Source organism: Lithobates pipiens, unplaced genomic scaffold (assembly GCF_037356315.1).
Source record: "Lithobates pipiens isolate NorthernLeopardFrog02 unplaced genomic scaffold, aLitPip1_a1.2 Scaffold_22, whole genome shotgun sequence".
Classification (NCBI taxonomy): Eukaryota; Metazoa; Chordata; class Amphibia; order Anura; family Ranidae; genus Lithobates; species Lithobates pipiens.
In genome coordinates, this window is record NW_027507784.1 from 317,947,718 (window position 1) to 317,965,088 (window position 17,371).

General features: G+C 44.9%; 1 protein-coding gene across 2 annotated transcripts in view; it reads left to right on the top strand.

The window, feature by feature from the left end:
* Positions 1–17,371, top strand: part of FLII (FLII actin remodeling protein) — a 70,846-nt gene that overhangs the window by 38,386 nt on the left and 15,089 nt on the right. For both annotated transcript variants that reach the window (XM_077449440.1, XM_077449441.1), the window contains exons 12-26: positions 1,111–1,244; positions 2,297–2,509; positions 5,013–5,192; positions 5,280–5,362; positions 6,930–7,004; positions 7,096–7,179; positions 8,106–8,277; positions 11,220–11,324; positions 13,054–13,245; positions 13,336–13,524; positions 14,604–14,743; positions 15,355–15,586; positions 15,683–15,837; positions 16,908–16,968; positions 17,077–17,205. In XM_077449440.1, coding sequence (XP_077305566.1) covers positions 1,111–1,244; positions 2,297–2,509; positions 5,013–5,192; positions 5,280–5,362; positions 6,930–7,004; positions 7,096–7,179; positions 8,106–8,277; positions 11,220–11,324; positions 13,054–13,245; positions 13,336–13,524; positions 14,604–14,743; positions 15,355–15,586; positions 15,683–15,837; positions 16,908–16,968; positions 17,077–17,205 — 2,144 coding nt within the window. The remainder of the gene's footprint in view (positions 1–1,110; positions 1,245–2,296; positions 2,510–5,012; positions 5,193–5,279; positions 5,363–6,929; positions 7,005–7,095; positions 7,180–8,105; positions 8,278–11,219; positions 11,325–13,053; positions 13,246–13,335; positions 13,525–14,603; positions 14,744–15,354; positions 15,587–15,682; positions 15,838–16,907; positions 16,969–17,076; positions 17,206–17,371) is intronic.

Sequence of the window (17,371 nt, forward strand, 5' to 3'; positions counted from 1 at the left end):
AGGAATGGGCAGCTTTACCATCTGAGAAGATAAAGAGCCTCATCCACAAATACCACAAAAGACTTCAAGCCTGTTAAAGGGGGCAATACAAGGTATTAAGAACTGGGGTATGTAAACTTTTTTGATCAGGGTCATTCAGGTAGTTTTTGTTGCCGTTCTGATTTAAAAAGAGTAAACACAGTTAATTTGATAATAAATGACTTCAGCCAAACTTTAACCATGAGTGAAAAGTTTTTGTTTTCATTCATAGTTTCTGAAAAATGGCCAAGAAATCATAAATTCTGGCAGGGTATGTAAACTTATGCGCACAGCTGTACATTATGTGGTCCCAGGTAAAACAACTTGAACTTGCTATGCAGAGCAACCACTTACGACCACTATGCCCCCACCTGTTGTGCAGAGTGATAGGTGCGTGATCATCATGGGGTACACTGCAATTCTAACAATGACTTCCACTAAATACATAATGGTTTGATCCATATTTTCTTTCTTTTGTCGTTGCAGTCAGGACTGATGAAATGTAAAAAAATATGTTTTAAAAATATGAAATCTGGCATATTAATATTTTGTTGCTATTTTAAAGGCCAACTGCAGGCACAAGTATCTTTATGGGTTTATGGCTTCCAAACATAGTCCTGTTCCTCAAAAGCCATTCACAGTCATGCTGACATACTATTTTGTCCTATCCATTTGTTTATATGCCAGGATTAAGACGGCTACCGCTGTGCTTCCTGGGTCCTCCAGATGTAAGTGCTCCAAACCTTATAGACCCCGGGTCATGTCTCCACGGTACTTACCATATACAAAACACATGGTCCCAGGCTCAGATTTTTTGGCTTTGGATTTTTAGCATTTCATGGGTTTTCCTTTTATCTCCTTATCACATGGGAAGGTCACATTATTCCCCATACCCACAAGCCCTGCTTAATTATACAGTGGGGAGATGACAAGGGGGGCACGGATAGAAACATACGTATATCTTGCTGGGGCAAGCTGGTGGCATTTCAGAAGGCACTGTTACTGAGTGCAGTAATAGAGATGGAATGCTAAATAGCGGTGTTATCTGTGATTACAATACTTTCTGCTTAAAATTGTGCCATTGCTTTTCAGGCAGCACCCCAAAAGACCCTTCGGCCAGGAGAATGCGTCTGCGGCGCAGAAAGGACTCCACCCAGGATGACCAGGCTAAACAAGTGTTAAAGGGAATGTCGGATGTGACAGAGGAAAAAAATAAGAAGATTCAGGTGAGAAGATTAAAGCGGAGGTCCTGCCGATTTTTATTTATTTCTTTTTTGTCAGCAGCTACAAATACTGCAGCTGCTGACTTTTAAAATATGGACACTTACCTGTCCAGGGTGCCCGCGATGTTGACACCCGAAGCCGATCTATCTATTCGGTGGAGGCGCCACCATTTTCATTATGGGATTTAGGAAGTGAAGCCTTGCGGCTTCACAGCCTCGTTCCCCACTGTGCATGCACGATCCCACAGGTCCCTGCTGTCTTCTGGGACCTGTGTGTCTCCCAGAAGACAGGGGGAGGGGGGCGGCGGAGGAGGCTCTGAATATGGCATGGATATCCACGGGTACTGTGGCTATCTATGCCCAGAAGTGGGAGCAAATACCTGGATTATACAGGTATTTGCTCCCCCCCTTCCCCCCTGAAAGGTGCCAAATGTGACACTGGAGGGGGGGAAAAGGGGGAGTTCCATTTTTGGGTGCAATTCTTCTTTAAGATGTCAAATACATTTCAAATGTTGCCAATTTCCTTACCTCAAACATATTTTAGAGTGTTGAAAGCACTTATACTAAAATACATCTGGCAGAACAGAAAACGGAGAGTACCGTACTCTGTATTAAGTAAAAATAAACAGGAAGGGGGTTCTAGAATGGACTAAAGAAATAAATTAAAAAAGATAATTGGAAGATAATTTTTTCTGCTTTTAATGTTTGTAAGAGAATTTTTGGAAATGAGTAAATATGATAATAAAAAAAATTATGTCAAATAGAGACAAAGTAGACAATGCTGATTAAATGATTGTTTATTTGTGGAGATCTGATAATGTTGTAGAATTTCTCATTTTTCTCTCACTGTACACTTTTATGCAAACTAGCAGATACTTTGCACAAATGATAAGCTACACATTCTTCTGAGATAAGACCTTGTATGTATCTTGCTGGGTTATTGGATATGTGATATTCTGTAAAATGTTACATTTAAGTAGCCTGTGTTTTGTGTCCGCTGGACATTCGCAGTCTTCCATCGATATACAGTATTTTATATTATGCTCTGCCCACAGGAGAACGGTGACATGAAATACACAGACCTAAAGGCCCGCCGATGGGATCAGGGCCTAGAAAAGCCTCAGCTGGATTACTCTGAGTTCTTCACGGAGGACGTCGGCCAGATTCCCGGCATTACTGTCTGGCAGATTGAAAACTTTATCCCGATTTTGGTGGACGAAGCGTTGCATGGGAAGTTTTATGAGGCTGACTGCTACATTGTACTGAAGGTGAGCGTTCGTCTATTTACCGTGGTGCCAGAGGCAGAACATATTCTGTAAGGTTTCTGGAGAAGTATCACTTTAACCACTTGACCTCTGGAAGATTTACCCCCCTTCATGACCAGAATGCTAAAAAATGTGCACTGTCACTGTACTAACGACACTGGCTGAAAAGGGGTTAAACATCTAGGGCAATCAAAGGGTTTACTGTGCCTAGCCAGTGTTTTTGTGTACGGTTAGGTGTTTTTTACTAAGGGAAGGGATCAATTTTGTTCCCTGGTTTGCAGGAACACAAAATCCATTCCTCTTCAACTCCCCCTCCCCAGCAGACATCCAGTGGCCGTCACCCACAGATTGGCTTCTACTGTGAATATTCACCACAGAAGCTGCCCTCCAGCAGTACGTGTGCACCCCCTGCAGGTGGAAGTGCAGAATTGAGTAGATATATGTGATTCTGCACAGGAAAGCCATCCTGTAGCAGTAAAACTGCTATGCAACCAACGGCAAGTGGTTATATTTCTTTTCATCTAGCTCTTCTCCATGGGACAATGTACTACATGTACTCTGTCTCATCTTTCTAGAGCAGCCTTTTCAACAGAGAGGAACCCTTGAAATATATGGAATCCCTGCCAGCCTCCTGGTTAAGGTCCTTGATAGCTGTGGTCAGGCAGATGTGTTCTGACCCAGTGGTGTACTTTGTTCAAAGTGGACGTGATGGGCGTACAGAAATTTAAAGTGATTCTTCTTTAATATACATTGGGCAGGACTTTTTGAAATGTACAATCATTTGACTTATTTGTGGATTAATTGAACAAATGTGTAGCCATCTTGGTTTTTAGCTGCACTACACTGCTATAGGAGCTTTATAATCTTAGAGGAACAGTCACTAGGTTCCCATACAGCTACTGTGGGGTTCATTTTAAGTAGTACTTGTCCCAAGTCGTTAATACCAGTTAGTTTTGCTTTTGTTGTGCACAATACCATATTTTCTCAAGCCACAGGGAACTTGTGTGTTTCTTCTTTGCCTTCAGCTTGTCATTACTTTTTTTTCTAAATGCAGTGAGGGTGGGGTGGCCCAGCTGCAATCGGTGAAGGGAGGGAGACAGCGCGACCGCTCTGGTGTAGAAAGTTCCAACAAGGTTTAATTGCAAAGAAAAGTTAAAAATGAATACTCACAAGTCTGTGGTGGAGGCAAAGTCCTGAAAGGGTGCAGCTGAATGGATGGATGATGAGCTGCTGCAAGCACAAAGTTGGAATCTCTGTGCTACTGACTGTTAATCGGGAAATGGCTCTGACAGCCCAGCAAGCAGGTGTAGTGCCACAGCTACCTCGTTCCCATTGTCCATGGCTGATGGATGGTAATGTCCACATGGAGTCCAGGGTGAGGGTCACAGGTTGCTCAAAGTCCATATCTCTGTGCCACTGACTGTTAATGGGGAAATGGCTCTGACAGCCCAGCAACCATGTGTAGTGCCGCGGCTACCTCATTCCCAATGTCAATGGCCAATAGATGGGATACAGGATGTGACCCTGGACTCCAGGTGGACATTAGGCTATTGACACCGGGAACGATGAAGCTGCTTGATTACACTGGCTTGCTGGGCTGTCGGAGCCATTTGCCTATTAACAGTCATTGGCACAGAGATCTGGACCTCCCTCTCTTCCCCTCTTTGTTTTACAGATGGAGTCCTACCTCTGTTTTGACAGCAGCACCCCTAGGTCGTCACTTCCATTTTTTTCTAGTTCTAAGGGCTACCCACTCATAAAACCCCCAAACTCAATTTTGGTCTGTATCATTGTGTTTGGTTATTCTGTGGGTTATTTTTTTTACTTAATCATTTATTTTTCCCATGAGTGGTTAAGCACTGTTAGCCTAGCGCCATTCCTGGTGTTGGCGAAATAATACATTTTTTTATTTGTAGCTACAATTGACGCTGGTGGTTAGGTCAGCAAATTATACATCTTCGCAGCCCTTTGCAGTGTGATTGGTTGGTTAAATCCTATGTGTGACCACCTAAAAATTATAGGTAGAAGCTGGTGGTCTGAGTCTGAGCTTCCTAAACATTTCAGATGTGTCATCAGTGAGCTCTCGCTGCCATTGTTCCTCACTCTGTTCTTCTGTACACCTGGAGAGGCACAGCAAGTGTGCAGAAATCTCGCCATATAGAGCAGGGGTCTCAAACTGGCAGCCCTCCAGCTGTTACAAGCCCCATCGTGCCTCTGCCTGTGGGAATCATGCTTGTAACGGTAAGCCTTGCAATGCCTCATGGGACTTGTAGTTTCACAACAGCTGGAGGGCTGCCAGTTTAAGACCCCCTGTCACCAAAAGACAGGAAAAATGTCCAATGGCGTAACTCTTGAAAACCCTGCAATATCAGTTTTGGACTGACCTTTTTAAGGAGTTCTATTATAAACCATTACGTCTACTTGTATACAGTATATCCTCAATTGACTGATAGTACCCTGTTTCACTTTATTTCTCACATAAATCCTGATTGTTACTCCTCTGCAGACATTCCTGGACGATAATGGAGGCCTACACTGGGAGATCTATTACTGGATCGGCCAAGAGGCTACCTTAGATAAGAAGGCCTGTTCCGCCATCCACGCTGTCAATCTGCGCAATTACTTGGGCGCCGAGAACCGAAGCACCCGGGAGGAAATGGGAGATGAAAGCGAAGAGTTCAGCCAGGTGAGACCGAATTACAAATGAGATTCGCCAACTGGAAAAAATAAATTGCGTTCTGTATATATCTGTGACCTTGTTTTGGTCCTGCAGGTGTTTGACAATGAAATCTCGTACATAGAGGGAGGCTCAGCCAGCGGATTCTACACTGTAGAAGATGCACAGTACATCACCAGGTGGGGGCAGCAGAGGGTGAAAGAAGTTCTGCAACGTTAATGTATTTATCACAATACAAGTGAAAGATAGGTGTGAATAGATGCAATTGATAGTTGATGTCATTTACTAGGGTATTAATGTGTTCAAAGTGTGTGTGTGAAAGGTTATGCCTGAGGTCTCCTTCGCATGGGGCTTCCTTAACTACTTTCTGCCCGTAGGACATCCTGGACTTTCGGGATGATGGGTGCAGCTGCAGGCATCATTCAGATATCCTGCTTTTTTTCTTTTTTTTTTTTCCAGCAGGTGATTCCCTGCAAAGTAAAAGCCATCATAGCAGCTGTTTTAGCCCCTTGATTGCTTTTACAGGTGGCGGGGCACCCCCCTCCCCTCCGGTCCTTCTCCTGGCTCACTCGAGTGATTGGCAAGCCAGGAAAATGAATCCGACTGCAGTTTACCATAGAGATGGTCCCCTGCCATCTCTATGACCCTTGGAGGCCAGAAGCGATATCACTTCCAGCGCCGGCAGTTATAAACACTGCTGTGTTTTTGCTGGAAGACCTGGGATTTATTTATTTATTTTCTTAGGCTTTCCAGCATGAGGAGAGATGTGGACACTTATAGAGACCTCTGGTCTCTCCCTAAAGTGGACCTGTCATGCCCTATTGCTACTACAAGGGATGGTTACATTCCGTGTAATAGTAATAAAAGTGATCAAAAAAAATAATTTAAGGGAAAATGTAAAAATATAACAATAAAATAAAAAAAATACACGTTCTAAAGCACCCCGATCCCCTCCTCACACGCAGAAGCGAGCGCATACATAGGTCACTCCCGAATGTGTAAATGCCGTTCAAACCACACATGTAAGGTATCACAGCAAACATTAGAGCGAGATCAATAATTCTAGCACAAGACCCCCTCTGTAAGGCTAAACATGTAACCTATAAACAATTTTACAGCGTCGTCTATGGAGGTTTTTAAGTACGGAAGTTTGGCTCCATTCCACGAGTGCGCAATTTTAAAGTGCGACATTTTATGTAGCCATTTACTATTTCCCCCCCCCAAAAAATTGCATTTGAAAAATTGCTGCGCAAATACCGTGTGATATAGAAAAATTGCAATGACCGCCAGTTATTACTTCTAAAAAAAAAAAAAATCTTTATAATGTTTGGGGGTTTTGAGTAATTTTTTCTAGCAAAAAAACAATGATTTTTTACATGTAGGAGAGAAATGTCAGAATTTGCCCCCTGTTTTTCCTGCATCCGCTTGCAAGCAGTCTCATTCGTGTCAACTGCGACACAGGCTTACACGAATACAGCCGCTGCTTCCAGTTTGACATCCCTGGAGATGTGCGTCCCTAAATTCACACTGCATTGGGGACCTGCACCCACATGGATGTCAAATTGAGAGTAGCCGCTGTGTCTGTTGACACGAATGGGACTGCCTGCAGGTGGATGTATGGAATACTTGTGCATCCTGTACAGGCAAAACGCAGCCCTCACGTTGGCGTATGCTTTGAATGAGGCCCAACAATCTCCCAAAATGTATGACTTGTTTCGTTGCACCAATATTTGCTTTCATATGCAGGCTCTACCGGATTTACGGCAAGAAGAACATCCGCCTGGAGCCAATGCCACTGAAGGCCGCCTCATTGGATCCTCGGTTTGTACTCCCTTCACACCCCCCACCCCCAAATCTGAGACCCACCTCTGGGAGAGTAGGTGTGTCACTGATCTGTTTCCACGTGTTACAGGTTTGTTTACCTCCTGGATAATGGCCTGGAGATCTATATCTGGAGAGGAGCCCAAGCCACGCTGAGCGCCACTACCAAAGCCAGGTAAAAGCTCTGCTTCCCCATGGATTCTGTGTTATAGGATGAATACACAAAATAAACACTTATCATAGGGTGCTCCCATAACCGAGGATTTTCAGTGTCTGTGTGTTTGTTTGTTTTTTGTTTGTTTTTTTATCCAAAGTTTTCTCTCTGGATGATTCACTGTTGGGGAATCAATTACTAGGGGGATTGGGGATTTGCTAAACGGGGATCGGAGAATATTATTTGATGAGAGGGATGAGAGATAGATATAGATAGATATGTGTCTGTCGCCTCTGTTGTGTGTCTGTCTCCTCTGTTGTGTGTCTGTCTCCTCTGTTGTGTGTCTGTCTCCTCTGTTGTGTGTCTGTCTCCTCTGTTGTGTGTCTGTCTCCTCTGTTGTGTGTCTGTCTCCTCTGTTGTGTGTCTGTCGCCTCTGTTGTGTGTCTGTCGCCTCTGTTGTGTGCCTGTCGCCTCTGTTGTGTGCCTGTCGCCTCTGTTGTGTGCCTGTCGCCTCTGTTGTGTGCCTGTCGCCTCTGTTGTGTGCCTGTCGCCTCTGTTGTGTGCCTGTCGCCTCTGTTGTGTGCCTGTCGCCTCTGTTGTGTGCCTGTCGCCTCTGTTGTGTGCCTGTCGCCTCTGTTGTGTGCCTGTCGCCTCTGTTGTGTGTCTGTCGCCTCTGTTGTGTGTCTGTCGCCTCTGTTGTGTGTCTGTCGCCTCTGTTGTGTGTCTGTCGCCTCTGTTGTGTGTCTGTCGCCTCTGTTGTGTGCCTGTCGCCTCTGTTGTGTGCCTGTCGCCTCTGTTGTGTGCCTGTCGCCTCTGTTGTGTGCCTGTCGCCTCTGTTGTGTGCCTGTCGCCTCTATAATTCAGAGGCAAGTCTAATCTGAGTAGAAGGCTACTGTTGCAGATCTTACCCAATTAAGATACTTCTCTTTTAATCTCATCTCTTTCAGGCTGTTTGCTGAGAAGATTAACAAGAACGAAAGGAAAGGAAAGGCGGAGATCATACTGCCGACCGATGAGCAGGAGACCCCAGGGTTCTGGGAGGTCCTGGGTGGACAGCCTGAGGAAATTAAACCCTGTGTTCCCGATGACTTCCAGACTCCCAAACCAAAACTTTATAAGGTACATAAGAACAACTGTGCCTTAAAGTAATAACATCCTTGGTATAATGTATTGGGACACCATATACAGATGGAGTCTGTCTATGGGAATGTTTGACTCCAGAAGTGCATTTGTGAGGTCAGGCACTGATGTTGGACGAGAAGACCCCTGGTCCTGCCATCTTTACTCTAATTTATCCCAAAAGTGTTCTATCAGGTTGAGGTCGGGACTCTGTGCAGGCCAATCAAGTTCCTCCACCCCAAACTAGCTCATTTATGTCTTTATGGACCTTGCTTTGTTCACTGGTGCGCAGTCATGTTGGAACAGGAAGGGACCATCCCCCAAACTGTTCCCACAAAGTTGGAAGCATGAAATTGTCCAAAATGTCTTGGTATGCTGACTCCTTTCAGCGTTCCCTTCATTGGGGCCAAGCCCAACCCCTGAAAAACAACCCCACACCATAATCCTCCCTCCACCAAATTATTTGAAGCAGTGCACAAAGCAAGGTCCATAAAGACATGGATGAGCGAGTTTAGGGGGGAGAAACTTGACTGACTTCCCATTTGGATAAATTGGAGTGGAGATTGCGAGCCAGGCCTTCTCATCCAACATCAGCGCCTGACCTCACATATGCATTTCTAGAAGAATAGTCAAATCTTCCCATGGACACGCTCCTAAACCTTGTGGATCGCCCATCCCAGAAGAGTTAAAGCCGTTATAGCTGGAAAGTGTGGGCCAACTCTATATTGAACCCTACGGACTAAGATTGGGATGCCAATAAAGTTTAATGTGCATGTAAAGGCAGATGTCCCAATTCTTTTGACAATATAGTGTTTTTGTATCCAGTGCAGTAATTGTAATGTTCTGCCACCCGTTTTCAACTTACTGCCCCTCTGCAAGACTTATTTCAGCTGGCATGTGGTAACAGTTTAAATACAGGTTTTAGGTAACTTCATCTAAAGCGGTGGTCTCCAAACTGGCCCGAGGGCTGGATGCAGTCCTTTGCTTGGCTTTTATGAAGCCTTTGGGGCACTATTCTTCTCATTGATAGAAGGCATTATTTACTCCTACTGACACCGATGATGAGGGCCCATTCTTTCCACTGACCCCTGTCACCTAACAGTGGGGCCTAATTTCCCTCATTAACTACAAAAGTGGGGCCCTACACCGATGATGGGGCTGGGGCACTATTCCTCCCACTGACACTGATGGGGGGGGGGGGCACTATTCCTCCCACTGACACCAATGATGGGGGGGGGGGGGGCACTATTCTTTCCACTGACCCCGACAGTGGGGCCTAATTCCCCTCATTGACTACAACAGTGGGGCCCTATTCCTACCACTGGCACCAATGATGGGCCATACTTCCTTCCACTGATATAAACATTGGAACACTATTCCTGCCATTGACATTAAAGATGGAGCACTATTGCTCCCATAATACCAACAATGGAGCACCCTTCCTGCCACTGATAACAATGATGGGGGCACTATTCCTCCCACTGACACCGATGATGTTGGGGGGGGGGGGGGGGGGGGAACTATTCCTCCCACTGACACCGATGATGGGGGGGAACTATTCCTCCCACTGACACCGATGATGGGGGGGGGGGGGGGGGGGTACTATTCCTCCCACTGACACCGATGATGGGGGGGGGGGGGGAACTATTCCTCCCACTGACACCGATGATGGGGGGGGGAACTATTCCTCCCACTGACACCGATGATGGGGGGGGGGGAACTATTCCTCCCACTGACCCCGATGATGGGGGGGGGAACTATTCCTCCCACTGACCCCGATGATGGGGGGGGGAACTATTCCTCTCACTGACACCGATGATGGGGGGGGGGGGGGGAACTATTCCTCCCACTGACACCGATGATGGGGGGGGGGGGTGAACTATTCCTCCCACTGACTCCGATGATGATGGGGGGGGGGGACACTATTCCTCCCACTGACACCGATGATGGGGGAGGGGGGGGACACTTTTCCTCCCACTGACACCGATGATGATGATGGGGGGGGGACACTATTCCTCCCACTGACACCGATGATGGGGGGGGGGGGGGGCGGGACGGGACACTATTTCTCCCACTGACACCGATGATGGGGGGGGGGGACACTATTCCTCCCACTGACACCGATGATGGGGGGGGGGACACTATTCCTCCCACTGACACCGATGATGGGGGGGGGGACACTATTCCTCCCACTGACACCGATGATGAGGGGGGGGGACTATTCCTCCCACTGACCCCGATGATGGGGGGGGACGGACTATTCCTCTCACTGACACCCATGATGGGGGGGGGGAACTATTCCTCCCACTGACACCGATGATGGGGGGGGGTGAACTATTCCTCCCACTGACACCGATGATGATGGGGGGGGGTGAACTATTCCTCCCACTGACACCGATGATGATGGGGGGGGGGGGGGGGGGCGACACTATTCCTCCCACTGACACCGATGATGGGGGAGGGGGGGACACTTTTCCTCCCACTGACACCGATGATGATGATGGGGGGGGGGGGGGACACTATTCCTCCCACTGACACCGATGATGGGGGGGGGGGGGGGCGGGACACTATTCCTCCCACTGACACCGATGATGGGGGGGGGGCACTATTCCTCCCACTGACACCGATGATTGGGGGGGCACTATTCCTCCTTCGCTGTGTAGTGGTGTGGTTTTTTTTTCTTTTTGTTTTGTTTTTTCCCAAGGCACTGTCTGTCTATTCCGACTGGCCGTAGTGGGTCACTAGCCCTCAAGTCTGGACAGACTACAGAAAACTGGCTCTTTGTTTAAAAAGTTTGGCGACCACTGATATAAGAACAAAAGATAAAGACTTGAACTAACCCATAAAGCAAATAAAGGCTGTTGATATATTTTTTCCTGGGTTTGTTCCATATTGCCTTCTCTCTCGTGTCCTTCCAAACATCCCCTGTTTTTGTCCTGCAGGTGGGACTGGGTCTGGGCTATCTGGAGCTGCCACAGATCAACTACAAGATTAGTGTGGAGCACAAGAAGAGGCCGAAGATTGACCTGACACCTGAGATGAGGCTGGTAAGAAGCTGCTGATCAGTCTGCCATGGATTGCTGGTAAAAGTATTCTTGGGAATGGATACAAGAAATAAAATGTTTCCATCTTTGTGTCATAAATGGCATTGGCTTGTTCTTAGAGGGGGGTTAACATTGCTGTGAGGTCCATGCAAGAGTTTGAATAGCATGCGAATAAATGCATCAAGGTTTGCTTGAAGGCAAATCACTGGGGGTTATTTATGAAAGGCAAATCCACTTTGCACTGCAAGTGCACTTGGAAGTGCAGTCACTCTAAATCTAAGGGGCAGATCTGAAATGAGGGGAAGCTCTGCTGATTTTATCATTCAATCATGTGCAAGCTAAAATGCTGTTGTTTTTTTTTTTTTTTTGTTTTTTTTTTTTCCTTGCATGTCCCCCTCGGATTTACAGCGACTACACTTCCACGTGCACTTTTAGTGCAAAGTGGATTTTCCTTTAGTAAATAACACCCACTGTGTTGTGCCTAACCTTTACAGAGTAGAGCTGTGTGTAGGACCCAGCAGCTTCTTTCACAAAAAAAATCTCCATAGGCGACACTGTAAAACTTTTTACAGGTTAGCTGTTTAGCGTTACAGAGAAGGTCTGGCATTCTAGTATTGCTCTCGCTCTAATGTTCGCGGTGATACCTAACGTTTACTTCTGCATGCTAGCACAGGGTTGCGTTTAAAAAAATAAAAAAAATAAAAAAAAGATTTATTGTTTTACACGTCCCATTTATTTATTTTTATTTATTTTTATTTATTTTTGATCACTTTTATTCCTATTACAAGGAATGTAAACATCCCTTGTAATAGAAATAAGGATGAGACCCCATTGAGAGATCTGGGGTCAAAAAGACCCAAAATCTTATTTACCTTTTTAAAAGCAAGAATTTTTTTTATTTTTTTTGTTAAAGCAAAAAAGTTTAAAAATAAAAAAACGTTTTTTTTTTTTTTTTTTTTTTTTTTTTTAACTTTTTTGCTTTAACAAAAAAAATAAAAAAAATTCTATGGCCTGTGAACCACAAGTGACACGTCCTCCAAGGGCACAAAGACTAGTAGTAGCCGTCTTGGCCTCACTCTTCTCCATACCCAGCTACCGCCAATGTCAGATTGCTCCTCTGGCTCACCAATCCATTAGGTAAGACCTGGAAGTAGCGGAAGGCACCACTCCCCACAGTTTCTTAAAGTGATCCCACAGCAAACTCGCCAGTGGGACCATTTTTTTTTGTTTTTATTTTTTTATCAGAGAGAATCGGCTATAGTTTGAAAAAAAATAAATAAAAAAATTACTGGGGTTAGGGCAGCTAGCTGTCACAGACAGGGTATTTATCATCAAACAAATTACATATTTTTACTATAGGCTGGTCGGCAAGTGGTTATGCATGTTACAGTGCGGTCCAGAGGAGCGCCATATTATGCAACACTGTGTTCTGGTCAGGTTTTCCATGATGAAAAACACAGGTAACATTGCATGCATTCTGTGAATAGGCCCTTAAAGGGAAACTACTGCACAGAGGCAAAGTGCAAGTGTTTCATGCTGGATTACAGCACAGATCTGGAGTAAATGGATAAAGCAAACCAAGATTCAAGTAAGAATATACCAATGTGTCTTATATTAAGACGATATTTGTTTTAAGATTTTTTTATTTTTTTTTGCTAACATGCAGTGACAGGATGAGAGGGCTTTAGGTTAACTTCTTTTTTTTTTTTTTTTTTAACTTCACAATCTCCAGCTCCAGAGTTTGCTCGACACAAAGTCTGTGTATATATTAGACTGTCACACTGATGTCTTCATCTGGATTGGCCGAAAATCCTCTCGCTTGGTTCGGGCAGCAGCTTTGAAGCTGGGACAGGAACTGTGCGGCATGCTGCACCGACCGAAACATGCCATGGTGATCCGCAACTTGGAGGGTACAGAATGCCAGGTACACGGGTCATACATATTCCATGAGGGAATTGCTCTACACAGGCCCTAACCGAGCATATAAATCAAAACATTATCCTCTATTTTACAGGTATTCAAGTCGAAATTTAAGAACTGGGACGACGTCCTGAAGGTGGACTACACCAGGAATGCAGAGAGTGTGGAGCAGCCTTCTAATCTGTCCGGAAAAATAAAAAAAGATGCAGAGAAAAAGGATCAGATGAAAGCCGACCTGACGGCGCTCTTCCTGCCTCGCCAACCACCAATGCCTACTTCCGAGGTAAGAGCCAACCATTTACAGGTTTCCACAACCCCCCTCTGGTGACACCTCTCAGTTTAACTACTTGCTGACTGTACAACTTGGATATACGGTGACCTGACACTTCCAGGTCTGGGGCGGTGATTATACACAGCGGGAGCTGATCGGCAGGTACCATGAACTCTGTCTGCTGGCACCTGCCGATCCTTTGGTACAGAGATAGAACAGCGGTCTGCCTATGTAAACAAGGCAGATTGCTGTTCTGGCAGTACAGAAGACATGGATCATGTGTTCCTGCAATGCAGGGACATGGATCCATGCCTTCCCCTAGTACAAGCACCTCTCCCACAGTAAGAAAACACTAGCTCTAGGCACACAATCCTTTGATCACCCCTAATGTTAACTCCTTCCCTGCCAGTGTCATTAGTACAGTGGCGATGCATATTTTTTAGCACCTGTCGCTGGCCCCCAAAAAGTGTCAGTGTCCGATTTTCTGTCACATAGTTTGACACTAACTTTTGTACAAACCAATCTTATTGTGATCTTTTTTGATTTTTATTTTTTGGTACAAAAAAAAGAATACGTATTGGTCTAAATTGATGAAGATTTTTTTTTTTCCATTTTTCTTTGTTATTGAATATGTTTTATAGCAGAAAGTAACTATTTTTTTTTCATCTTTTTTTTTTTTTTTTTCTGTCTTTCTTCCAAATTGGCAGTCTTCTTTTTTATTTTATTTTTTTTGTTTATAGCACAAAAAATTAAAACCACAGAGGTGATCAGATGGCAACCAAAAGGATTTATTTGTGGGGGAAAAAAAATTACAAATTTTATTTGGGTACAGCGTCGCACGGCCGTGAAATTGTCAGTTAAAGTAACGCAGTGCTGTATCGCAAAAAATGGCCTTGTCAGGAAGGGGGGTACATTTTCCAGGGGTCAAGTGAAGTGGTTACAAAAATAAATTTTAAATAAAAGGGGTTGGGAGCACATACTGTAGGATTTAGGTTTTCATGTAATCACTCGGGAAAAGACTTTCCTCCCTCCCAGACACGGCGGAAAAGAGCTAGGATTTTTTTGAAACAATCTTTGTATTTCATCCACAGGCTGAGCAACTGATGGAGGAGTGGAACGAAGACTTGGATGGCATGGAGGGATTCGTACTGGAAGGGAAGAAGTTTGCCCGTCTTCCGGAGGAGGAGTTTGGTCACTTCCAGACTGAGGATTGCTATGTCTTCCTCTGCAGGTACCTGATGGAGAACAGCTTTTCTTTTGTATAAAAAGTTGATCTCCAGCTTTGCCTTCAGTCTTACACCGTTATACAGGCTCCTCTTCTGTACAGACCTTGCTCACACTGATTGTCACTGCATAGAGTAAGCATATCACCGTTTACATTAGAAGCTGCAGCAAGTTAAATTGAACCTGCAGAATTTCCTGGCTGGGGAAAATCCAGCAGCATCTAGTCCTTTCTTTCCCAGCCTGACTGTCTCACCCGGCCTTTTCATTCATTGGATTTCAGTTCTTTCAATCATGGAGGCTTGGCATCACATATGGTTGTTCAAATATGGTTTTCTGTATGCAGATACACCTTGCCTAGGAACAGCAACTTCTCCTGGTTGCCATACAGCAATCCAGGCATTTTGATATTTTACATAACTTGTCTCAAAGGCCAGCCTACTGCTTGATTCATAACTGAGGGCTCTTGAGAGGACTACTGAGGACTCTTGAGAGGACTACTGAGGCAGATGCTCTGATATTTTCAGGAAGCTATGTACAACACCCTGCCGGCCCCAGCATGCGTCACTGAGCTTGTATTCTGAATCCAGAGTCCTATTTTTATTTTTTTTGGTCTTGCAGATATTGGGTTCCAGTAGAACACGATGATGACGAGGAGCACCAAAGTAAGAAAAGGAAGGTGAAAGGTGGTGAAGAGGAGGACGAGGATGAAGATGAGGAGAAGCAGCCAGAAGAAGACTTCCAGTGTGTGGTCTATTTCTGGCAGGGCAGAGAAGCCTCCAATATGGGCTGGCTCACCTTCACCTTCAGCCTCCAGAAGAAATTTGAGAGTCTCTTTCCAGGAAAGTTGGAGGTTCGTTTCTCTACAGATTGCCTTCATTCCCATGATGCACTGCCTGTTCGTTCTTTCCTCCATCCTTACTCCACTGTGTTTTTTTTTTTTTTTCAGGTTGTCAGGATGACTCAGCAGCAAGAAAATGCAAAGTTCCTCTCTCATTTTAAGAGAAAATTCATCATTCACAAAGGGAAGAGGAAGACCAGGGATGTAGGCCTTCAGCCGAGCCTATACCACGTGCGAACCAATGGCAGTGCGCTCTGTACCAGGTATAGTGGGGTGATCAGCAAGAGAAATGAGGGAGGGTTCTGTGCTTTACCATGGTGGTGTCTTGATGCCTAAAAGATCATTTTGGAAAGTTTATAAAGAGAGACTGTTACATTGTCTGTCTATTTAGGGCAAAGTGACAGTGTCTGTGTAAAAAGTCCGGTAGGAGTGACCATATTTCCTTTATTGTAATTTAGGTAATAAAATTATATTTTTACCAAAGTTTACCCCCTTCATGATCCGAGGTCATGGATGACTAGATACCTAGCCCACAATTAGCTGCTTTTTAAAGACATTTATGGCTTTTGTTTGATACATTGCTCAAATAAAAGGCGCTGCTTATATTTACCTGACAGAATATTCAAAAATGTGAAGGTAATTTTCAGCTTGCACATAAATTTGAAATAAAGCTTTTTTACATTTCATTTTATACAAACGTCATGACTTTCTCTCTGCACAATGAGTGCGCACAGGGAGAGGCACAGGGCCATCTTTGTAAACAAACTTCTGTCATCATTGTGATTGGCTGTCATGATAATCGTATGATCGGGTACCATGCTGATTGCTTCTCAGTCTAAGCTGCAGCATAAGCAGGGCCTGGACAAGGGATGGGCAGTAGGGACAGCTGCCCAGGGTGCCGCGTGTAATGCAGGACAACAGGAGTAGTGACAGCGGCAACACTACTTCTGTCAGCCCAATGCTGGAAGTGGTAAGGAGAGAAGAGAGCCAGGAAGGGGTACGAGCTGTCCTCTCCCCCCTCCCCGCACAATTTGGCATCTTTGCTTGGGCACTGGATGATCTTGTCTCACTGAGCATAAGTGACAGAACAGTCACTGAACTAAGTGTGCATAACCGCATGCTCCGAGTTCTCAAGTGAAACGTTCTGCAGATTGCAGGTGTCTTTTTTTTTTTTTTTTTTTTTTTTTTTGCTGTTCCCATCCTATTTTTGGTGTTTAGTTTGGTGTTGACTTCTTACATGTAGGACTCCTGACAATCCAGCATGTATTGTAGGCTATAGCTGTACTTCATTATTGAATTCTGAATATTAAAGCCCGTCTTCTCCCACACACAGGTGTATCCAGATCAACACAGACTGCAGCTTGTTAAACTCAGAGTTTTGCTACATCTTGAAGGTCAGACAATAACACAACCGTTTTTTTTTTTTTTGTTGTTTTGTTTTTTCTGGTAGCCATAGTGTGCGCATTCAGTAAGCTCATAGACTCTCAATCTGTCTCTTCCAGGTGCCTTTTGAGAGCATTGACAATCAAGGAATTGTCTACACCTGGGTGGGGCGAGCCGCAGACCCCGATGAGGCAAAACTAAGCGAGGAGATCATGAATCACATGTTTGATGACACGTACAGCAAACAGGTGAGGAGGTTACCCATGAATAGTCTTTTAGAAGGGGTAGCAGTGGACAAGTAATGCCTGTTACACACGATGAGATTATCAGACGTTTTTTTTTTTGTTTTGTTTTTTGTGAATGTCAATCTCTGGTCTCAATCCGATGAGTTTACTAAAGTTACGAAAATTCTCG